This window comes from Drosophila virilis, chromosome 4, assembly GCF_030788295.1.
Source record: "Drosophila virilis strain 15010-1051.87 chromosome 4, Dvir_AGI_RSII-ME, whole genome shotgun sequence".
Classification (NCBI taxonomy): Eukaryota; Metazoa; Arthropoda; class Insecta; order Diptera; family Drosophilidae; genus Drosophila; species Drosophila virilis.
This window is the reverse complement of record NC_091546.1, coordinates 9,938,094-9,960,997: the sequence shown is the minus strand read 5'-3', so window position 1 is coordinate 9,960,997 and position 22,904 is coordinate 9,938,094. Positions and strand designations below refer to the sequence as shown.

At 40.3% G+C, this 22,904-nt stretch overlaps 13 protein-coding genes across 15 annotated transcripts; 7 read left to right on the top strand and 6 right to left on the bottom strand.

Annotated features, from left to right (window-relative positions):
* The first annotated feature begins 77 nt into the window (after positions 1-77).
* On the top strand, positions 78-493 carry LOC6627874 (histone H4). The gene has a single exon (XM_015172909.3). The coding sequence runs from the start codon at positions 136-138 to the stop codon at positions 445-447; it is 312 nt and encodes a 103-aa protein (XP_015028395.1). The 5' UTR covers positions 78-135; the 3' UTR covers positions 448-493.
* A 1,888-nt stretch (positions 494-2,381) lies between these two features.
* Positions 2,382-2,882, bottom strand: LOC116651594 (histone H2A). The gene has a single exon (XM_032438306.2). The coding sequence runs from the start codon at positions 2,826-2,828 to the stop codon at positions 2,454-2,456; it is 375 nt and encodes a 124-aa protein (XP_032294197.1). The 5' UTR covers positions 2,829-2,882; the 3' UTR covers positions 2,382-2,453.
* Positions 2,883-3,018: 136 nt separating this feature from the next.
* On the top strand, positions 3,019-3,497 carry LOC6627871 (histone H2B). The gene has a single exon (XM_002052232.4). It carries the CDS (start codon positions 3,068-3,070, stop codon positions 3,437-3,439), a length of 372 nt encoding a protein of 123 aa, XP_002052268.1. The 5' UTR covers positions 3,019-3,067; the 3' UTR covers positions 3,440-3,497.
* A 354-nt stretch (positions 3,498-3,851) lies between these two features.
* LOC116651593 (histone H1.2) lies at positions 3,852-4,730 on the bottom strand. Its single transcript, XM_032438305.2, has one exon. It carries the CDS (start codon positions 4,678-4,680, stop codon positions 3,928-3,930), a length of 753 nt encoding a protein of 250 aa, XP_032294196.1. The 5' UTR covers positions 4,681-4,730; the 3' UTR covers positions 3,852-3,927.
* A 1,078-nt stretch (positions 4,731-5,808) lies between these two features.
* LOC6627854 (histone H3) lies at positions 5,809-6,301 on the bottom strand. Its single transcript, XM_032438483.2, has one exon. It carries the CDS (start codon positions 6,270-6,272, stop codon positions 5,862-5,864), a length of 411 nt encoding a protein of 136 aa, XP_032294374.2. The 5' UTR covers positions 6,273-6,301; the 3' UTR covers positions 5,809-5,861.
* Positions 6,302-6,519: 218 nt separating this feature from the next.
* LOC116651551 (histone H4) lies at positions 6,520-6,928 on the top strand. The gene has a single exon (XM_032438139.2). The coding sequence runs from the start codon at positions 6,571-6,573 to the stop codon at positions 6,880-6,882; it is 312 nt and encodes a 103-aa protein (XP_032294030.1). The 5' UTR covers positions 6,520-6,570; the 3' UTR covers positions 6,883-6,928.
* Positions 6,929-8,218: 1,290 nt separating this feature from the next.
* On the bottom strand, positions 8,219-9,098 carry LOC6627875 (histone H1.2). Its single transcript, XM_002052236.4, has one exon. The coding sequence runs from the start codon at positions 9,045-9,047 to the stop codon at positions 8,295-8,297; it is 753 nt and encodes a 250-aa protein (XP_002052272.1). The 5' UTR covers positions 9,048-9,098; the 3' UTR covers positions 8,219-8,294.
* Positions 9,099-10,176: 1,078 nt separating this feature from the next.
* LOC138911217 (histone H3) lies at positions 10,177-10,688 on the bottom strand. The gene has a single exon (XM_070209002.1). It carries the CDS (start codon positions 10,638-10,640, stop codon positions 10,230-10,232), a length of 411 nt encoding a protein of 136 aa, XP_070065103.1. The 5' UTR covers positions 10,641-10,688; the 3' UTR covers positions 10,177-10,229.
* Positions 10,689-10,885: 197 nt separating this feature from the next.
* Positions 10,886-11,297, top strand: LOC6627855 (histone H4). Its single transcript, XM_002052238.3, has one exon. The coding sequence runs from the start codon at positions 10,939-10,941 to the stop codon at positions 11,248-11,250; it is 312 nt and encodes a 103-aa protein (XP_002052274.1). The 5' UTR covers positions 10,886-10,938; the 3' UTR covers positions 11,251-11,297.
* Positions 11,298-11,906: 609 nt separating this feature from the next.
* LOC6627856 (lactosylceramide 4-alpha-galactosyltransferase) lies at positions 11,907-14,282 on the top strand. Of its 2 annotated transcripts, XM_002052239.4 has the most exons (3): positions 11,907-12,085; positions 12,167-12,773; positions 12,840-14,281. In XM_002052239.4, the coding sequence occupies exons 2-3, from the start codon at positions 12,178-12,180 to the stop codon at positions 13,420-13,422; spliced, it is 1,179 nt and encodes a 392-aa protein (XP_002052275.1). In that variant the 5' UTR covers positions 11,907-12,085; positions 12,167-12,177; the 3' UTR covers positions 13,423-14,281. The 2 variants fall into 2 exon arrangements, with proteins under 2 accessions (XP_002052275.1, XP_032294028.1); XM_032438137.2 differs by lacking the exon at positions 11,907-12,085 and having other exon boundaries at positions 12,152-12,773; positions 12,840-14,282.
* Positions 14,283-14,929: 647 nt separating this feature from the next.
* LOC6627857 (lactosylceramide 4-alpha-galactosyltransferase) lies at positions 14,930-16,240 on the top strand. The gene is made up of 2 exons (XM_002052240.4): positions 14,930-15,514; positions 15,571-16,240. Exons 1-2 carry the CDS (start codon positions 14,958-14,960, stop codon positions 16,151-16,153), a joined length of 1,140 nt encoding a protein of 379 aa, XP_002052276.1. The 5' UTR covers positions 14,930-14,957; the 3' UTR covers positions 16,154-16,240.
* A 594-nt stretch (positions 16,241-16,834) lies between these two features.
* On the top strand, positions 16,835-18,049 carry LOC6627858 (lactosylceramide 4-alpha-galactosyltransferase). 2 transcript variants are annotated; one of them, XM_032438460.2, is made up of 3 exons: positions 16,841-16,940; positions 17,016-17,413; positions 17,470-18,049. In XM_032438460.2, exons 1-3 carry the CDS (start codon positions 16,857-16,859, stop codon positions 18,047-18,049), a joined length of 1,062 nt encoding a protein of 353 aa, XP_032294351.1. In that variant the 5' UTR covers positions 16,841-16,856. The 2 variants fall into 2 exon arrangements, with proteins under 2 accessions (XP_002052277.1, XP_032294351.1); XM_002052241.3 differs by having other exon boundaries at positions 16,835-17,413.
* A 170-nt stretch (positions 18,050-18,219) lies between these two features.
* Positions 18,220-21,681, bottom strand: LOC6627859 (uncharacterized). The gene is made up of 4 exons (XM_002052242.4): positions 21,667-21,681; positions 20,593-21,581; positions 19,917-20,336; positions 18,220-19,505 (listed from the first exon to the last, which is right to left on the bottom strand). The coding sequence occupies exons 2-4, from the start codon at positions 21,059-21,061 to the stop codon at positions 18,259-18,261; spliced, it is 2,136 nt and encodes a 711-aa protein (XP_002052278.3). The 5' UTR covers positions 21,062-21,581; positions 21,667-21,681; the 3' UTR covers positions 18,220-18,258.
* Positions 21,682-22,904: the final 1,223 nt, after the last annotated feature.

The following is a 22,904-nucleotide window of genomic DNA, read 5'->3' as shown; positions in this document are numbered from 1 at the left end:
GCGAGATGGAAATATGTTTTTACTCGCTCGTCTTTTTGATTTTTTGGTATAAATATAAGCGCTGCCCGAAGAGCTAGCATTAGTATCTCTGTGACATTCGTGGTGTAAAGTGAAGTAAAAAAAAGAAAGTGAAAAATGACTGGTCGTGGTAAAGGTGGCAAAGGCTTGGGTAAAGGAGGCGCAAAACGTCATCGCAAAGTGTTGCGTGATAATATCCAGGGCATCACGAAACCAGCTATCCGGCGTTTAGCTCGTCGTGGTGGCGTAAAACGTATTTCTGGTCTTATTTATGAGGAAACTCGCGGTGTTCTAAAGGTTTTCTTGGAGAATGTCATCCGTGATGCGGTCACATACACCGAGCACGCCAAGAGGAAGACAGTCACAGCCATGGATGTTGTTTATGCGCTGAAAAGACAAGGCCGTACCCTGTATGGTTTTGGCGGTTAATAAGAAAATATTGAATTTATGTTGACACAATCGGTCCTTTTCAGGACCACCAATCCGTTTCATTAAGAGATAAAAAATATTAATTATTCAACACTAACGAAACGTGATGCTGTTAAGCGACTCCATCTCAGATTCTGAGATCGACCGTGATCACAGATGTTCGTTTTTTAAACCCTGAACCCATTAAAAATGGGTACAAGGGTATATTGTATTTGTGCAATATCCAAATGTATGTAACAGGCAGAAGGAAGCATCTCCGACCCCATAAAGTATATATATTCTTGATCAGCATCAATAGCCGAGTCGATCTAGCCATGTCAGTCTGTCCGTCCGTCCATATGTATGAACGCAAGGATCTCAGAACATATAAGAGCTATAGACTTGAAATTTTAGATGTAGGTGCTCCTAGTGCCTGCGCAGATCGAGTCGGTGCGAAAATGGAAACTTTTTCGATGGAGATATGACGTTCCAAAACGACATAACTCCACGCGGATATGATATGACCTTCCAAATCATCACGTTTTTTTTTTCAAAATCGAGGTCGGTGCGAAAATCGAAGTTTTTTCGATGATTTTTTTTTAATATCTCGGGTAAATAATGTCTGATTTTAAAATGTTATACCTTTTTGAATGCGTACGGATCCCTACCATCAATTGGCATTCAAAAAAAATTAATCATCGATGGGTTGAAAATTGTTGTTGACAAAAAACTGATTCGTTCGTAAATTCCATCTCTTTGATGATTTTTTGAAATATTTCCGTCAAATAATGTCCGATTTTGCAAGTTCTATCGATTGGCATCAAAAAAAGGAAATCTAAAATTTTGACCCAAATCGACAAAATGGCAAGGGGCTACATCACGTTTTCTTCAAAATCGAGGTCGGTGCGAAAGTCGAAACTTTTTCCATGATTTTTTTTTTGAATAGCCCCGCGCGGAGATATGACGTTCCAAATCGACATAACTCCGCGCGGAGATATGACGTTCCAAAGCGACATAACTCCGCGCGGAGATATGACGTTCCAAAGCGACATAACTCCGCGCGGAGATATGACGTTCCAAAACGACATAACTCTGCGCGGAGATATGGCCTTCCAAATCATCACGATTTTTTCAAAATCGAGGTCGGTGCGAAAATCGAAACTTTTTCGATGGAGATATGACGTTCCAAAACGACATAACTCCCCGCGGATATGATATGGCCTTCCAAATCATCACGTTCTTTTTTTTCAAAATCGAGGTCGGTGCGAAAGTCGAAACTTTTTCGATGATTATACCCTGAACCCATTAAAAATGGGTATAAGGGTATACTGTATTTGTTCCAAACACAAATTTATGTAACAGGCAGAAGGAAGCATCTCTGACCCCATAAAGTATATATACTCTTGATCAGCATCAATAGCCGAGTCGATCTAGCCATGTCCGTCTGTCTGCCCGTCCGTCTGTCCGTACGTATGAACGCAAGGATGTCAGAGCCTATAAGAGCTAGAGAAATTTTAGATGTAGGTGCTCCTAGTGCTCGCGGAGATCGAGTTTGTTTCCAATAATCGATAACTTACTCCGTTTCCAAGCCAATCGATATCCTGTATTTTGGGGAATTTTGGTAAATAATCAAAGCTAGAGTCCCCAAACTTGACATATAGCTTCGAAAATAGAACATATATATGCATTTGATGTTGGAAGAAGAGTGTTCAGGGTGTCCTTTAGTCGGGAGCTCCCGACTAGAACCTCTTACTTGTCTTACATATTTATTTTGTGCTTGTTTTTAAACTATCACAAACAAACAACCACCGCATTGGATAAGGCAATATTGCACATTTTTATTGACTAGTACGGTGAATGTACTTTTGAGCTCTAAAATGTAGTTTGTATTGAATCGATTTCGGATACATTAGTGAATGAAAAGATAATCTCTTTTTTGACATTTTTGGTCGTCCTGAAAAGGACGTTTGGTTTCGAGTATTTACAAATGTATACGCTGTTTTTTTGTTGTTTAGTGAACTAGCAAATTATGCCTTCTTTTCGGTCTTCTTGGGTAACAGAACTGCTTGGATGTTGGGCAAAACACCACCCTGGGCAATGGTGACGCCCGAAAGCAGTTTATTTAACTCCTCATCGTTACGGATGGCCAATTGCAAATGGCGAGGGATAATTCTGGTTTTCTTGTTGTCGCGTGCAGCATTGCCAGCCAACTCCAAAACTTCAGCGGCCAAATATTCCATAACGGCAGCCAAGTAGACAGGAGCACCGGCACCAACACGTTCAGCATAGTTGCCCTTACGAAGGAGGCGGTGAATACGACCAACGGGAAACTGAAGACCAGCGCGGTTAGAACGCGACTTTGCCTTTCCCTTCACTTTTCCACCTTTACCGCGACCAGACATTTTATTTTTCTTATTTCACTGTTTCACTGCTTACACACAAATATCGAATGTTATTGACATCAAACCTCACGACTATTGTATTTATACTTTTTTCAACTAACCACTTCTTCAGTTTAGAGTAGAGAGTTGAACGGGCTGTTAACATGAAAGCGTCGTTCGAAAAAAGTATAAATGCTAAGCTACTTTGGGGTGTGTCAAACATTTGTGAAGTGAATTAAAGTGAACGTTTGTGAATAATAATGCCGCCGAAAACAAGTGGGAAGGCAGCCAAAAAGGCTGGTAAGGCTCAGAAAAACATTACCAAGAATGACAAGAAGAAGAAGCGCAAGAGGAAGGAAAGCTACGCTATCTACATTTACAAAGTGCTCAAGCAGGTCCACCCTGACACCGGCATTTCGTCAAAGGCGATGAGCATAATGAACAGCTTTGTTAACGACATTTTCGAGCGTATTGCTGCCGAGGCCTCCCGTTTGGCTCACTACAACAAACGCTCGACTATTACCAGTCGGGAAATCCAAACCGCAGTACGTCTTTTGCTGCCCGGTGAATTGGCCAAGCACGCTGTCAGTGAGGGAACAAAAGCAGTTACAAAGTACACCAGCTCCAAGTAAAATTCAGCTACATGTACATTGTACGGGAAGCAAACAAAAGCAAAAGGCCCTTTTCAGGGCCACAAATCTCTTTTCAAGGAATTAAAAATATTCACAAATCCAAATAATATCTTATATGGTTCGTACTGTTCTGGTTGCGCTCTAAGAACTTTTCTATTATCGTAAATATTCGAGTATCTACACATTTCGTCTTTGCGATCTTTAGAGGGGTGTTTTTTATTTCTTATAGGCAAGTCAACCTAATTTAATCAGTCGAGTACTTTTGATTATAAAATGTTGCGGTGAAATAGTATGTGATATGTATATGATATTTAGAATGAAGACTAGTTGACTAGTCCAATCTAACATAAGCTATTTGCTGTTGTAGACAAAAAGAAATATTCTTTCTCTTAGAAAATCATGTTTGTAGCCCTTAAAAGGGCTTTGTGGTAAAACAAATTTCAGTATTAGAAATTTGCATATGCTGACGAGCAGTTAGCAATTTCAAATTATTTCTTCGTTGCAGATGCAGTCTTCGCTTTTGGCTTCTTGACAGCAGTTTTCTTGGGGGTCGTAGCCGACACGACTTTTTTCGGTTTAGCACTTGTGGTCTTAGGCTTTGGGGTCTTTGGCTTTGTTGCGCTTGACTTAGCCTTTGCTGTTGTGGGCTTGGCCTTTATGGTTCCTGTTTTCTTCGCATCCTTAGCCTTTGCTTTGTCCGCCTTCTTTTTCTCAACACTCTTCTTGGTTGGTGCGGATTTTGATAGCTTTTTATCAGCGGCACCCGCTGCTTTCTTCGTGGTAGACGTACTACTCTTCTTTTTAGTTGCTGCTGCCGCCGAAGCATTCACCTTCTTAGTTTTCTTCTCGACAGCGGAGGCCTTTGGCTTGGGATCCTTTTTAGCGGATGCAGATAGTTTAAACGAACCGGAGGCACCCTTGCCCTTTGTTTGGATCAGCTTTCCATTCGCAACCGCATTCTTTAGGTACTTCTTAATGAACGGGGCTAGCTTCTGGGCATCGCACTTGTATGTAGCACCGATATATTTTTTAATTGCCAGAAGGGATGAGCCACCACGTTCCTTTAAATTTTTAATCGATGCATCAACCATTTGCTGAGTTGGTGGGTGCGATGGGGGAGCTGTTGACTTCTTTGACTTTGGTGTGGCGGCTGCTGCCTTTTTAGTAGCCACCTTTTTCTCGCCTGAGGCTGCTTGGGCAATCACAGGAGATGCGGACGTTGCAACTGCGGAATCAGACATCTTAACTTCACTTTATTCACTTTATTCACTGTTCACTTGTAAATTTTCGAAAAAAAACCATTTCTTTGGTCACCCGTTTGCGTGAGAATCGAGGAGGACGGCGGTACGAGAATGTTTTTGGTATTGAACGTTTGTTACTCGATGCGTCGTCATTACATACTTGTTAAATGGTCATTTACTAATGTTTGTATATGGAAATCGTTGTGAATGTGAATTGGAATGTTTTGTTTAATATTCAAATAATACAATATCAATTATTTAGTGTATTTAACATGATTTTATGATTTTTAATTGCCAGTCAAAGTTTAACTTTGAGTCTTGGCGAAAAAGGTTATCGAACAAAAAACACGTTTATTAATAAAAATATAATGAAACTTGAAATGTTTTCCATTTAAATACAATATTTCAACAATTCTTTAATCAAATTCAACTATTAATTTAAATATATCTTAAGTCTTCTATTTTAAATATCTATTTAACATAACCCTTAGCTGGTAAAAACAGGCAAGTTCACAATGAAATCAATATAAAAACGCTTCAGACAAATCTAATTTTGTCTTATATAGTTATATTATATTATATGTCTATATTTAAAAAAAAAGGGAGTTATAAGATAATTCCAATTAGTGAAACAAATTGAAATTATAATTGAAACTAAACTAATAAAATATCATGCGACATCCATAAGAGATTTCTGTGTAGCGAAAAATCCATCAGAAGAAAGATTGTTCCATTTATTAAAACAAACCGTTATTATAGTTGATACTAAATTAATAAAATATGCGAAATCCATATGACATTTCTGTGTAAAATCCATCAAGCCCTTAGTTGATTTTTTTTCGTAATCCAGGAAGTATCTCTTGTAGCACAATTTATTGTGCGTTGAGGCCCAAACCAAATGCCTTATACAGCTTATCAGAAAATCATCTATGCGTTTACATATAATTTGTAGGTGGAACATAATGAAGGAATTTTGGGCTCAATCCCAAAATATGCCTATGGATTTATCTTTAAGATACAATGAGGTAAAGCAAATATTGTAATGCCTTATTTATTTATTGTTACATTTTATGAAGAATAATATATTTATACGAAAATAAGAATCTCCTTGCTAAAAATATTTTGTGGTCCTGAAAAGGACCGATTTGTCGGATATTTATATATTAGGGACGAGGTATAACTTAAGCGCGCTCTCCTCGAATACGTCTGGCCAGTTGAATGTCCTTGGGCATGATGGTGACACGCTTAGCGTGGATAGCACACAAGTTTGTATCTTCGAATAGGCCAACTAGATAGGCTTCGCTAGCTTCCTGCAAAGCCATCACAGCCGAGCTCTGGAAACGTAAGTCGGTCTTGAAGTCCTGAGCAATTTCGCGTACTAAACGCTGGAACGGCAACTTGCGAATAAGCAGTTCCGTGCTCTTCTGGTAGCGACGAATTTCACGCAGGGCAACAGTGCCTGGCCTATAGCGATGAGGTTTTTTCACACCACCAGTTGCTGGAGCACTTTTACGTGCTGCCTTAGTAGCCAACTGTTTCCGAGGAGCCTTTCCTCCAGTTGATTTACGAGCAGTCTGCTTAGTACGAGCCATCTTTCTTTCACAATTCTAACTTCACACTGTCACTGTTAAAAACACAATAATCGTGCGTCTCGTTTGTGTATCGCTTATGTAGAAAATGAGTGATAAGTTAGAAAGAGATCGATATATTCGCTGTTCGCCGTTTTGTCGAATATGTTACAAGGGTAGTGTGTGAGCGAGATGGAAATATGTTTTTACTCGCTCGTCTTTTTGATTTTTTGGTATAAATATAAGCGCTGCCCGAAGAGCTAGCATTAGTATCTCTGTGACATTCGTGGTGTAAAGTGAAGTAAAAAAAAGAAAGTGAAAAATGACTGGTCGTGGTAAAGGTGGCAAAGGCTTGGGTAAAGGAGGCGCAAAACGTCATCGCAAAGTGTTGCGTGATAATATCCAGGGCATCACGAAACCAGCTATCCGGCGTTTAGCTCGTCGTGGTGGCGTAAAACGTATTTCTGGTCTTATTTATGAGGAAACTCGCGGTGTTCTAAAGGTTTTCTTGGAGAATGTCATCCGTGATGCGGTCACATACACCGAGCACGCCAAGAGGAAGACAGTCACAGCCATGGATGTAGTTTATGCGCTGAAAAGACAAGGCCGTACCCTGTACGGTTTTGGCGGTTAATAAGAAAATATTGAATTTATGTTGACACAGTCGGTCCTTTTCAGGACCACCAATCCGTTTCATTAAGAGATAAAAAATATTAATTATTCAACACTAACGAAACGTGATGCTGTTAAGCGTCCCCATCTCAGATTCTGAGATCGACCGTGATCACAGATGTTCGTTTTTTAAACCCTGAACCCATTAAAAATGGGTACAAGGGTATATTGTATTTGTGCAAAATCCAAATGTATGTAACAGGCAGAAGGAAGCATCTCCGACCCCATAAAGTATATATATTCTTGATCAGCATCAATAGCCGAGTCGATCTAGCCATGTCAGTCTGTCCGTCCGTCCATATGTATGAACGCAAGGATCTCAGAACATATAAGAGCTATAGACTTGAAATTTTAGATGTAGGTGCTCCTAGTGCCTGCGCAGATCGAGGTCGGTGCGAAAATCGAAGCTTTTTCGATGATTTTTTTTTAATATCTCGGGTAAATAATGTCTGATTTTAAAATGTTATACCTTTTTGAATGCGTACGGATCCCTACCATCAATTGGCATTCAAACAAATTGATCATCGATGGGTTGAAAAATGTTGTTGACAAAAAACTGATTCGTTCGTAAATTCCATCTCTTTGATGATTTTTTGGAATATTTCCGTCAAATAATGTCAGATTTTGCAATTTCATACTATTTTTGACTTGTAAGGATCAGTTCCATCGACTGGCATCAAAAAAAGGGAAATCTAATATTTTGACCCAAATCGACAAAATGGCAAGGGGCTACATCACGTTTTCTTCAAAATCGAGGTCGGTGCGAAAGTCGAAACTTTTTCCATGATTTTTTTTTTTAAAATAGCCCCGCGCGGAGATATGACGTTCCAAAACGACATAACTCCGCGCGGAGATATGACGTTCCAAAACGACATAACTCCGCGCGGAGATATGACGTTCCAAAACGACACAACTCCGCGCGGAGATATGACGTTCCAAAACGACATAACTCCGCGCGGAGATATGACGTTCCAAAACGACATAACTCCGCGCGGAGATATGACGTTCCAAAACGACATAACTCCGCGCGGAGATATGACGTTCCAAAACGACATAACTCCGCGCGGAGATATGACGTTACAAAACGACATAACTCCGTGCGGAGATATGACGTTCCAAAACGAGATATGACGTTCAGTCGAGTACTTTTGATTATAAAATGTTGCGGTGAAATGGTATGTGATATGTATATGATATTTAGAATGAAGACTAGTTGACTAGTCCAATCTAACATAAGCTATTTGCTGTTGTACACAAAAAGAAATATTCTTTCTCTTAGAAAATCATGTTTGTAGCCCTTAAAAGGGCTTTGTGGTAAAACAAATTTCAGTATTAGAAATTTGCATATGCTGACGAGCAGTTAGCAATTTCAAATTATTTCTTCGTTGCAGATGCAGTCTTCGCTTTTGGCTTCTTGACAGCAGTTTTCTTGGGGGTCGTAGCCGACACGACTTTTTTCGGTTTAGCACTTGTGGTCTTAGGCTTTGGGGTCTTTGGCTTTGTTGCGCTTGACTTAGCCTTTGCTGTTGTGGGCTTGGCCTTTATGGTTCCTGTTTTCTTCGCATCCTTAGCCTTTGCTTTGTCCGCCTTCTTTTTCTCAACACTCTTCTTGGTTGGTGCGGATTTTGATAGCTTTTTATCAGCGGCACCCGCTGCTTTCTTCGTGGTAGACGTACTACTCTTCTTTTTAGTTGCTGCTGCCGCCGAAGCATTCACCTTCTTAGTTTTCTTCTCGACAGCGGAGGCCTTTGGCTTGGGATCCTTTTTAGCAGATGCAGATAGTTTAAACGAACCGGAGGCACCCTTGCCCTTTGTTTGGATCAGCTTTCCATTCGCAACCGCATTCTTTAGGTACTTCTTAATGAACGGGGCTAGCTTCTGGGCATCGCACTTGTATGTAGCACCGATATATTTTTTAATTGCCAGAAGGGATGAGCCACCACGTTCCTTTAAATTTTTAATCGATGCATCTACCATTTGCTGAGTTGGTGGGTGCGATGGGGGAGCTGTTGACTTCTTTGACTTTGGTGTGGCGGCTGCTGCCTTTTTAGTAGCCACCTTTTTCTCGCCTGAGGCTGCTTGGGCAATCACAGGAGATGCGGACGTTGCAACTGCGGAATCAGACATCTTAACTTCACTTTATTCACTTTATTCACTGTTCACTTGTAAATTTTCGAAAAAAATCCATTTCTTTGGTCACCCGTTTGCGTGAGAATCGAGGAGGACGGCGGTACGAGAATGTTTTTGGTATTGAACGTTTGTTACTCGATGCGTCGTCATTACATACTTGTTAAATGGTCATTTACTAATGTTTGTATTTGGAAATCGTTGTGAATGTGAATTGGAATGTTTTGTTTAATATTCAAATAATACAATATCAATTATTTAGTGTATTTAACATGATTTTATGATTTTTAATTGCCAGTCAAAGTTTAACTTTGAGTCTTGGCGAAAAAGGTTATCGAACAAAAAACACGTTTATTAATAAAAATATAATGAAACTTGAAATGTTTTCCATTTAAATACAATATTTCAACAATTCTTTAATCAAATTCAACTATTAATTTAAATATATCTTAAGTCTTCTATTTTAAATATCTATTTAACATAACCCTTAGCTGGTAAAAACAGGCAAGTTCACAATGAAATCAATATAAAAACGCTTCAGACAAATCTAATTTTGTCTTTAATAGTTATATTATATTATATGTCTATATTTAAAAAAAAAGGGAGTTATAAGATAATTCCAATTAGTGAAACAAATTAAAATTATAATTGAAACTAAACTAATAAAATATCATGCGACATCCATAAGAGATTTCTGTGTAGCGAAAAATCCATCAGAAGAAAGATTGTTCCATTTATTAAAACAAATCGTTATTATAGTTGATACTAGATTAATAAAATATGCGAAATCCATATGACATTTCTGTGTAAAATCCATCAAGCCCTTAGTTGTTTTTTTTTTTCGTAATCCAGGAAGTATCTCTTGTAGCACAATTTATTGTGCGTTGAGGCCCAAACCAAATGCCTTATACAGCTTATCAGAAAATCATCTATGCGTTTACATATAATTTGTAGGTGGAACATAATGAAGGAATTTTCGATTGAACCCAAAATATGCATATGGATTTATCTTTAAGATACAATGAGGTAAAGCAAATATTGTTATGCCTTATTTATTTATTGTTACATTTTATAAAGAATAATATATTTATACGAAAATAAGAATCTCCTTGCTAAAAATATTTTGTGGTCCTGAAAAGGACCGATTTGTCGGATATTTATATATTAGGGACGAGGTATAACTTAAGCGCGCTCTCCTCGAATACGTCTGGCCAGTTGAATGTCCTTGGGCATGATGGTGACACGCTTAGCGTGGATAGCACACAAGTTTGTATCTTCGAATAGGCCAACTAGATAGGCTTCGCTAGCTTCCTGCAAAGCCATCACAGCCGAGCTCTGGAAACGTAAGTCGGTCTTGAAGTCCTGAGCAATTTCGCGTACTAAACGCTGGAACGGCAACTTGCGAATAAGCAGTTCCGTGCTCTTCTGGTAGCGACGAATTTCACGCAGGGCAACAGTGCCTGGCCTATAGCGATGAGGTTTCTTCACACCACCAGTTGCTGGAGCACTTTTACGTGCTGCCTTAGTAGCCAACTGTTTCCGAGGAGCCTTTCCTCCAGTTGATTTACGAGCAGTCTGCTTAGTACGAGCCATCTTTCTTTCACAATTCTAACTTCACACTGTCACTGTTAAAAACACAATAATCGTGCGTCTCGTTTGTGTATCGCTTATATAGAAAATGAGTGATAAGTTAGAAAGAGATCGATATATTCGCTGTTCGCCGTTTTGTCGAATATGTTACAAGGGTAGTATGTGAGCGAGATGGAAATATGTTTTTACTCGCTCGTCTTTTTGATTTTTTGGTATAAATATAAGCGCTGCCCGAAGAGCTAGCATTAGTATCTCTGTGACATTCGTGGTGTAAAGTGAAGTAAAAAAACGAAAGTGAAAAATGACTGGTCGTGGTAAAGGTGGCAAAGGCTTGGGTAAAGGAGGCGCAAAACGTCATCGCAAAGTGTTGCGTGATAATATCCAGGGCATCACGAAACCAGCTATCCGGCGTTTAGCTCGTCGTGGTGGCGTAAAACGTATTTCTGGTCTTATTTATGAGGAAACTCGCGGTGTTCTAAAGGTTTTCTTGGAGAATGTCATCCGTGATGCGGTCACATACACCGAGCACGCCAAGAGGAAGACAGTCACAGCCATGGATGTTGTTTATGCGCTGAAAAGACAAGGCCGTACCCTGTACGGTTTTGGGGGTTAAAAAAGGAAAGTAGAATTTATGTTGACACCAATCGGTCCTTTTCAGGACCACCAATCCGTTATATTAAGAGATCAAAATCATTTAATTCAACCTTAATAAAACGCGCAAGCACAGATTATATCATATTCTAAAACGTGATGCTGTCAAGCGCCAAACGTTTCTCCTTTACTTTTCCACCTTTACCACTTATAAAGAAATAGTTCGATATTTAAATAGTTCAGCTAAGTATAATTGAGTATATAATAATTCAGTACAATAATAAAATGTCTAGTGCAATCCAATGTTAAAATTAAATGTTATTTCCATGCAAATACAATTTTTGCGGTGAAATTATACGATATTTAATAAGATGTTTAAACGATAGTCCAAAACTATCAAACGCTTAGCTTATTGCATTGCCGATAACAGGTCATGTTGAATTTACTCATTTGGCTCTGCTATATAAGTTTTATTTTCTTCGTATGTAGTTTTCTAGGCAATATAACTATTTTCCACCACCGGAAATAGTTTCCTTGTGTAAAACTACGCAGATTGATCAACATAAATCGACATTTCTTACTAACGGAACTATTTATACTAAACAATAACCACCCCACAGTCGCAGACCCTCATCTTAAAGAATTTACTCATTTGGCACTGTTATTCGAATTTTATTTCTTAATTATTTAATATTTTAGGCAAGATACATACTCTTCGCCGCTGGACGTTGATTCCAGTAGTAAACTAAACCGAACTTAAACTCTGTATACGTATATATGTGTACATTAATTATACATTTTATTTACCCAGCTGTGCAATTATGATAACGCAATGAAATTGCTTAAATAAATATTGAGTAAGTACACAACAGATGGCTCAGGTACATATTTATAATAATCAAAGCAACATTCCATGTGTGTATATACCTTACGATCAGGCTGCATCGCCATGTTACTACGCTTGCCGCTGTTGTTATCGCGTTTTCTGCACAATGGACGGCTGCGGCTGCTATTCCTAGCGCTAATTGTCCTGCTTTTAGGCGGCATACTCTTAAATTATAGATGGCAGTCGGATGTGCAACTTTGTTTTATTGAGAGGGAGCAAACAGAGTCGGCTTCCAGTGGCCCTTTGACGGACGCTGCTGTGCCTGTTCCAAAGATTTTGGAAGATGTGCTGTCAACAGATCCCAAGCCAATACCTGGCCGTAGCATATTCTTTCATGAAACAAGTTGTCACAGACCAAAACGAAGAAGACAGCGTCATGGCCAAAGTCCTGATTTACAGTACAACATGTTGCAGTTAACGGCGCGCCAGGCATGTGCCATTGAATCTGCCGCATTGCATAATCCGAATTTTCAAGTGTTTGTGCTGTTCGCTGGTCCCACCTATCGACACCTCAGCAACAGCAGCCAACGCCAGCAGCCGATCATCGATGCCATTCTAAGCTACAAAAATGTGCAGCTTCGACAGTTAAATCTTTGGCGCTATGCGGCCGGCACGCCTATTGAGGAGTGGCTAAAGGATGGACGCTTGTTTCGGTCAAGGTGAGCACAATCAGATTTTAGTTTTTGGCTAACGAACCTCTATGTGACTGAATGTGTGCCTTTCAGCTATCTTTTCTCGCATATATCAGATTTTTTAAGATTTCTAACGCTTTATCGCTATGGCGGTATTTATTTGGACATGGATGTAGTAATGCTACGCAGCATGGAGGATGTGCCGCCAAATTTTACGGGCGCCGAGTCCAATACACATTTGGCCGCTGGCGTAATGAGTCTAGCCCCCACTGGTTTTGGTCATGAGATTGCCGAGTCTTGCCTGCGTGATTTTCAGCTGCATTTCGACGGTAGTGACTGGGGCAACAATGGGCCTGGGGTTATAACGCGTGTGGCACAACAGATTTGTGGCACACAAGATATCTCACTGATGCTGGAAGATCGGAAACGCTGCCTTGGCTTCAAGGTATTCGATCGCAATGCGTTTTATGCTGTACCCTGGAAGCATTGGCGGCATTTCTTCGAGCCCCAGCTGCTCGAGCAGACTCTGGAACACACGAAGGACTCATACTTGGTGCACGTGTGGAACAAGCACTCCAAACAGCTGGCCATCAAGGTCGGATCGAGTACCGCCTACGGCAAGTATGCGGAGCAGCATTGTCCCAAGGCGTATGCAGCAGCGGGTGAATATTTCTAAAAAACTATTGAAATATAGTTCAACATACCAAAGAGTTAGAGAGACTTAGGTAAGTTAAGTTCAATTGTTTAATATGCTAGCAACGCGCATTCCAAATTTTATATGAATTACCAACATTTAGTCAGCACAAAATGGTGGTTCAACGGACCCAACATATTCCATTTATTTATTTATTTTCTTTTTCCAAACCAATTATTACATTGCATCACATATTACATTAAATGAACGTACAAAAACGAAAAATATACTTAAATGTATGACATGCATGTATATCAAAAATTGAATTTAAATGTGTTTAAAATATAAATATCTACATAAATCTACAGCTTTGGCTTGTCAAAGACTTAATATCGTTGCAAACAATTACGAACCAATTCGATATTAATATTATTAAATGGTTCTGTTCTTCTTTTTTAAGAGTCTGTAGCGTGGAAAGTTTGTTCTACAACTTTCCGCCCGTAAGACTCTTCTGTTTATCAACTTTTGGAATAGAAAATTGATAGGTCTATCGAAACAACACATATTTACTAATTGTTTTTTTGGTGAGCATTGAACAAAACCAAAATTTATAGACACAAAATCTCATACATTTTTATACACATGTCTATAGTCAATAAATACTAAATTATGGTACTGTTTGCAAGGGTATTCGAATAAAATGTGTTTTTGACTGTCCCATTAAATGGATTTTTAATAGATAATATATTATAATTTCATATAATTCAAAAATAATCTTTAAATTAATTCGAATCTCAGTACACTGAGCTCAGATAATTTTATAACTCATATGTAATTTTTTTTCTGTACACCACTTTGAGAAGTTCTTCTATTATATACAAACCTTTATATGTACAATATGGTAAATAAATTAATCTGTGAATGTCTGTGAATATTCAATAAAAAATGTAAAAATGTATTTTTCTTATTACTGCCCCACTATCAATTTACGACTATTTGCTGCCCTATTCGCCCAACAATTCATTTATTTTTGAATAATAAGGCAATGGGGGATATTTGATATATTAGATATCTCTGTACGGGATATGTTTAAAAACCGTAAATTCTGTATAGATTTTATACAAATTGTGCAGGGCGCAAAATCTTCACTCTGTTTATACACATTTGTGCAAAACCATTATTTTATTATTTAATGAGTTCCAGCTTTAAAAGCACAATGTATTGAAATTGACGGCGCGGTAGGTCTGCGTAATTGAGTCAGTAGCTGGAGGATTACAAACGTTGCGTATTTAATGTTTTGTTATGCAAGGAATAATGCAAAAATCGAAAATAATTCCCTAAGTCCAACTTTAAAGTGATCAAACACTATTTATTTATCAAAATTTATTTTTATTGTATATCTTGTAATTCATACTATCTATAGAGTTTAGACATCTTCGATTAGTCGTTACATTTGTAAGCACAATATCAAGAAGCCATTTGTCTTGCTATAGGGTGCGCAACAAATACACATTAATTGGATACGCATATTGCTTGGCTAACACTCTCAGTATTTGCATACATCTCGCAGCATCAAGATGGCAATAAGTTTGACGCTATTTCCTCACAAGTTTCTTCCAAAGGTTCGACTAAACTTAGTTCTAGCGCTTTTTGGACTGCTTGTAGGCGGCATAATCCTTACCTACACATACCAACGAGACGTGGAAAAGGAGACGACATATTTCATATGGAAACAAGCGAAGCTACAGTCCATTAGTAAAAATGTTCCCAGACCGCTCAAAGATGTGTTGCTGACGGAACCTAAACCAAAACCCGGACGTACTATATTTTTTCTCGAGACTTCGCGCACTGTCAGGCCAAAACCTGAGATGATAAACAACATGTTACAGCTGACGGCGCGTCAGGCTTGCGCAATTGAGTCAGCGGCGTTGCATAATCCCAATTTCGAGGTGTTTGTCCTGTTCGCTGGTCCCACCTATCGTTACCACGAGAACAGCAGCCAGCACCAGCAGCCTATCATCGATGCAATTCTAAGCTATAAAAATGTGCAGCTTCGTCAATTAAATCTTAGACGTTATGTGACCGGTACACCTATTGAGGATTGGGTAAAATATGGGGAACTGTTTAGCTCCAGGTGAGACGTAACTAGCTCTTACTTTGTAACAAACTATATGTATCCGTGTTGTTTAGATTTCCGATTCATCACGTATCTGATCTACTGCGGCTGATAACCCTTTATCGTTATGGTGGCATCTATTTGGACATGGACGTGGTGCTATTGCGTAGCATGGAGGATGTGCCCCTGAACTATGCCGGTGTCGAGTCTTTTACTCACGTTGCCAATGGGGTCTTAAGCATGGCGCCAACTGGTTTTGGGCATAAGTTTGCTGAATCTTGTCTACTTGATTTTCAACAGCAATTCGATGGTGATGCCTGGGGTCACAATGGACCTGGTGTCATCACACGCGTAGCACAGAGGATATGCGGCACCGCGAATATCTCACTGTTGTTGGAGGATCGCACACGTTGTCAGGGTTTCAATGTGTTCAATCATACTGCGTTTTATGCAGTTTCCTATAGAAATTGGCGCCACTTCTTTCAGCCGCAATATTTGCAGCAGACGCTTGCACGCACCAAGGACTCATACTTAGTGCACGTGTGGAATCAGATCTCCAAATTATTTCACATAAAAGTCGGCTCGCGAACTGCCTATGGCATGTATGCAGAAAAAAATTGTCCTCGGGCGTATGCTGCAGCGGGTAAATATTTGTAGGGAGATTTTTTTTTAACAGCTTAAGAGAAATTTGTAAACAATTAAAGTGCGATTTTTTCCAGCGAAATACAAAAGCTGATCCATAAATATTCTGTTTCTATGCAACCATTTCTTAGTTAATTATATACACATATTTAGCATGGTAATTTCTACTGGTATTTTTTGTAACAGAAATCTCGCATAAAACTTTTTTTGTTAAAACAAGTTTTGATATACTAAAATGCGATGAATTAAATGATAAAAATAATAGATCTATTGGGTAGCTATCAAAGAAGAATGCGAATACTGGAAAAAAGGATATTATCCATGGGCGAAAAACGTCTCAACAACAAACCGGGCTTGCACAGGAATTCCAAATAGTTTTTCTATTATAATATAAGCAGAATCTTTCTGGGAGCCATATTTTGTCAAAGATATTTTGGTTCAAACGTGTAATGGAAAATGGAGACTCAGCCGGAAGCTAAGCCTACACCAGCCAAACTTAAAGGTTTTGGGGTTTGCCGCCCTGGTATTAAGTTGATTCATAATAACTATTACATTTAAAATACTGCTGCTGCAGTAACCGTAACATATTTAATCGCAATTTCATAAGGTCCATTTCATTATTTTGTCTAGATAGAGTGTGCCAACACAAATACTCATTAATTGGATACGCTTGTGTTTGGTTAACTCTCAGTATTTGCATACACCTCGCGGCATTAACATGACATTACGTTTGACGTTTTTTCCGTTGAGGATTTTTGCAAAGATTCGACGAAAATTAATTCTAGCGCTTTTTGGACTGCTTGTAAGCGGCATAATTCTTACTTACACATTCCAACGAGACGTGAAAAAGGAGATAACATATTTCATATGGAAGCAGGCGCAGCTGCAATCCAACAGTACAAATGTTCCCAGACCGCTCAAAGATGTGCTGCTGACGGAACCTAAACCAAAACCCGGACGCACCATATTTTTTCTCGAGACCACGCGCATTGTCAGGCCAAAACCAGAGATGATGAACAACATGTTACAGCTGACGGCGCGCCAGGCTTGCGCAATTGAGTCAGCGGCGTTGCATAATCCCACTTTCGAGGTGTTTGTCCTGTTCGCTGGTGCAACCTATCGTTACCACGAGAACAGCAGCCAGCACCAGCAGCCGATCATCGATGCAATTCTAAGCTACGAAAATGTGAAGCTTCGTCAATTAAATCTTAGACGTTATGTGACCGGTACACCTATAGAGGATTGGGTAAAATATGGGGAACTGTTTGGCTCCAGGTGAGACGTAACTAGTTCCTACCTTGTAACTAATTATATGTTTCCATTGGGCTTAGTTTTCTGATAAATCATATATCTGATCTGCTCCGGTTTATAACCCTCTATCGCTTTGGTGGCATCTATTTGGACATGGACGTGGTGCTCTTGCGCAGCATGGAGGATGTGCCCCTCAACTATGCAGGCGCCGAGTCGGATTCTCACGTTGCCAGTGGAGTCATGAGCATGGCGCCTCACGGCTTTGGGCATCAGTTTGCCAAATATTGTCTACGCGACTTTCAGCGGCATTTCGATGGTGATGCCTGGGGCAACAATGGACCTGGTGTCATTACACGCGTGATACAAAGGGTTTGTCGCACTAAAAATATCACATTGATGATGGAGGACGAAAAGCGCTGCCTGGGCTTCAAGGTGTTTGACCAAAATGCATTTTATGCGGTGCCTTGGGAGGATTGGCGACATTTCTTTGATCCGAATTTACAGAAGCAGACGCTGGCACGCACAAAGGATTCGTATTTAGTTCACATATGGAACGACGTCTCCAAACAGATTAACCGGGTGGGTTCAAGAACCGCTTATGGAATATATGCGCAGCAACATTGTCCCAGGGTATATGCTGTAGCTGCCGAATATTTCTAGGGTATAGTTTAATTTCTTTTTAAAAAAGATTCCATACGGAGGAAGATTTCCAATTTGACTGCCAAAAATGCCTCGTTCGCATCCATCCACAGCAAATTTAATGTAATATAAATACAGCTAGCAATTGTAATACTTAAATATATGTATGTATGTGTTAATAAAGGCATTTCCTAAAACGAAATAAAAGTTGGGCAAAGTGGAATTGCTGCTTAGATGCACTGCACCTGGGAATAGCGTAGACAGGCGCCAATGTTATCCTCTGCACTTCCTTTGCCTTCGACGTTTCCATCTCCAAAATGTACTCCTATGTAGAAAGGTGTGACGGTGCTCTCAATGCGACATGGCCAGACACCCGAGGAACAAAACTGGGCGCCGCAGTGCACCGGTTCACAACCCGGCAAGGGGCCGAGGCCCGTGCCAATAAAATCCTCAATGATGCACGGCATCGTTATGCGATCTGTGCATGTGCTAAAGAATTGACGTGCTTGACGACGACGACGGTGCCTCAGGCGTAAATCAAAGGCGCTGCGCAGGAAACCCAACAGATCGAATCCACCCGATGAACCGCCCCCACCACCCACTGGACGGGGACGCCTTGAGACGCCTAGCCTCTCTGTTGTCGCTGCAGACGGATCAAAAATGTTATCTTCTTCGCTCCAACCAGAACCCTCGGAGTCATCGTTAGCGGGCGAAGACGAAGACGAAGGCGTTGCATCTGCAGCAGTGCTTGGACTCATGGCAGGCACAGTACTCGAACGCGAAGGCATCGGTGTGGTCATCATGGCTGTCGTACTGCTGGCTGCAGATGTGACATCAGCTGCTGCTGCTGCTGCTGTAGTTGTTGCCACTGTGCTGGCATTGTTTGTTAATGGCTGCGCGGGCCCCGGCGTTGAGGTGCGATTGAGCGTATTGTTGATGATTTGCATGAAACTGCTCATTGTCATGGTATTTGAGGGTGTGCTATTAACAGCTATGGTTGCCGTCGATGGCGTCTCCGTTTGCGAGGGATTGGAAGAGCTGCTGCTGCTGCTCGCCATAGTGTTCATGCCGGACATAATTGAGCCACCGCCTCCACCAATGCGAAAAGATTGCTCATCGCACGGCTGATATACGATGGAACACATATCGGACTCCTGGCGCATACAGATGCGATAGTGCTGATTGGCCAAGTGTCTTCCGTTGTCAGCGAAATTGAATGTCTGCATAATGCCTTCGACTCCGGTGTGGTATTGCAAACATCCCGCTGGTGCGCGCTGACTGAAGGGTATCTGTGCAACCCGAATCTCCCACAATCGAATGGGCAAAAAGCGTGTTGACAGATTAATACTGATCTCGATGAGCTGTTCCACAGCATTGTAACCGTTGAAAGTGCTCATGTTTGTAGCAGCTGGCGGTCGAAGACTTCCATACAACGTTGTCTGACGCGGCAGCGCGCGAACTCCCACATCGTAGTATACTATAAATATTTAAAAAGGCATTACATATACATATTTTATATTAATATGCCCGTCTCTTCGTATGCATGACAGCGTCTATCTCAGAAATTACAAGAGGGTGAGGCTTGAAATTTTACCCTTACTTGGAGCTTATAAGAACTAGAGGCATCAAATTTTGGTATATGCCATCTACATTAACATCAAATCGTACCAAAGTAAATATGGAAAATAATTTTTTTCAGTGCTAAGCTAAGGGAAGTATAAGGGATATATATCTCTTAGAGCAGGAATGCTACACGCGCTTCTTGGCACTGGGCTTAGAATATTTTTCAAACACTCTTCAAGACTACTATGAATATAGAAATCTTTTGTCCTTTACATAAATTAAAGCGTGTTTGAACATCAAATCAAGGACATCAATCAGGACTCACAATGCTGTCCGCTGTTTTGGCCACAGAGCGTAAAGGGTCCACCGGGACCACCGCTGATATTGAAGACGTCTCCATCGCAAACGCCGGTACGTCGATTGGGTTGGCCCAGGGAGAAGTGATATAGATCGAGACGCAGCTGACTTATGTCTTCACTCATCATCTTGACACTGAGCTGGCAACCAGTGAAGTTGCTGGGCATAAAACTGGGAAACTCCGGCGACACAATATACGTAATATTATTGCTAATCGTTCCATTACACGTGGCCACAAATACACAGCATACGCCGAAACCCATGGCACACTCGCCTTTGGCCTCTCCACCCTTTTGACGGCATTCGTACGCATTCAGGCAGTTGCCCAAGCGACGGCCATCATTCGATAGGCACTCGCCATCTACGGGCACAGCAAATAGATGTATTACTGCAATAAGAGAAATAATAATATTAAAGTGTAACGCTATATCAGACTGTTTCTAGGTTTTAGATTTTGTCCAATCTCAATCTAATCGATGACTCTAGCCTTAAGAGAGAGCCTTACCTTATGATAAATTACTTCATATTGCATTTTTTTTGCCAAAATGTATCATTGTATATTATATTTTATTTATTTTCAAAAAACACTTGGAATATCTAGTGGAAGTCTTTCACCCGCCTGGTGTTGACCTAGACCAACTTACCTTTGGAACGTCGACTGCTGCTGTTGGTCTGATTGCTGCTCCATTCGCCGCCAATGCTGTACATTTCCTGCAGTAGCAACTGCTCATGTGCTGCTGGATCATCCTCAATCTCATTGTCATCCTCGATAAGCTCGAGCTCCGTTTGCAGTTGCTGGTCAGATGCTGGTGATTTTAGATCAGCGCTCCAGATATCATATTGACGCAGGGGTGGCCAGGCGGACTCATTTGTGGCAGCAACTGGCACTGAGGCTGGCGCTGCCTCGCAATGCTGAAAGTTGAGCCACAATGTGAATATGCAAATACCTAGCAGCAGGCTCCAAGAAGATTCAACACCAACAGCACTACAACAACCGGCTGGGCCACCAACGACAATAACTTTCTTTTTGGTCGCACATCGTAATAAGCTCACAATTTTATTGCACTTGCTTAGCGGCGACAGAGGCGAAATTTTAATGACTACCCATTCCATGACCAATGCCAATGCAATCTGCAACTACCGCAAGACCACTCTCTGTGCTCTGGACCGTTTTGCTCCTTTTACAGCGTTTCGATTTTGCGCGTGCGCTCCGTCGTGTTGTTCAACGATAAGTGTGCGCCAGTCGCCAGTCGCCAACTTTAGCTACAGCGACCAGCTCCAGCTGGCCAAGCGGTTTCGATGCTATGCGTGGTTGCCCTGATCAGCTTTCCTCTCTCAGAATTTATGTTGTTGCTGCTCTTGGCGTTGTCATGCTGTGGCTCTAATCTGCGTTTATTTATTTGCTATAGTCGGCGGTGTGCTCCATTTCTTGGTGTGTTTGTGCTTTGATGACATTTGCCTATCATCAAATTAATCGCAGTATACAGAAGATTCCAACATAAAGCTTGTAATTAGCCCTCTTTTCATAAATGTAGAAGTGTTGGTTCGTGTGTGGTTCGTTGTTAAATGTTTTGTCGTTAATTATCAGCACTTGCATTAAGTCCATTTTGGGAGCACTTGACTTGGAAACATCCTATTCAAACAATTTTATAAAATTATTTAATTGAATCCGTGTTTAATAAATAATAACCAACATTCCGCATATGAGGCTCACTCACAGTTCACTCACATGGCTGTGGATAGATCAGAACAGCTTGTGGTCCCAACCCCATACAACCGTTTGAAGTTGATCACATCCCCCTATATTTATACAAAGCTTGCATTTTTAATGACAGCAAATTGGCTTACTTGTTCTGAATATACCTGTGACTGGACAACACGTGAATTAGCTGATATGTGGGTTGGCTTTGGGTTGCATTTGTGCTGCATCATGGCGACTTTGTTGCAGTTGCTATTGTCAGTTTTGTGAATGAATGCAATACGGGGGCTTCCAGCTGGCAAAAAAAAATCAGGTTAAACAGCTCTGTAGTAACTTACGCTCGGCTCGAAGCAAAAACAGAAACTCGAACCACAAACAAGTCTTTAAATAGTAGCCAGCAAAGCATAGAAAGCTGACAAGTTCAGCGGAAACAACGGTGTAAATGCAATTTATTTTATGGCTTGTGGTTTGTCACTAGAACATTTGGATATATTTGAAGGGCAACATGCTGAATATCCACATTACTTGGGAAACCTTAATTGTTTAGCAGGATTTTAAAATGATCTATAATAAGTAGTTCTTTATATAACAACTGTTTGTCCTGACTGACTGACATAGATTGGTGATTGAGCTTAGCCCTACGAGCTAAGGAGAATATGCACCATTCGATTCGCCTCAAACTCATCTTTTTCCCGCGGGGTACAATATATTAATGAAGAAAATAAGAAATCTCTTGTAGAATCAGTACGAATGAAAACGTGACTCTATTGCAGTGGTCGAGAATGCACGTCTGTCGAGCTTGTTGAGCATTCTATTAATCTCAGTTACTCTCGCTACCCTTTGTTCGTCGATATTCCAATTTCTGTTGAGGGTAGGGCCCAACTAGGCTAGTCGAACTGGATTTTATTTACACGCTGCTTTTCAAAATTTTTGACCGAGTGTCCAAGTAATATCTGCATGGTGCGTGGCCTGTAAAGGTCTACAATTTTCTATTTATAAATATAAACGTAAGCACTTTTATGTCTAAATCTTTGAGAAATATGGATTTTCTAATATACGAGCAGACAGACATGCAAAAAGCAATACAATCTTTTCATTTTAATTTTAGAGTATATGAATAAAATGTTTTGCATTTTGGTCCAAATAATAAAGAAAAATCATTTTATTATGGAAATGTTTGTTGTCTTCTATTTCAAGGACATCTCATACAGTAGTTAAGAGAGCTACTGGATGCGCACTCGGTTAATATTAAAATAG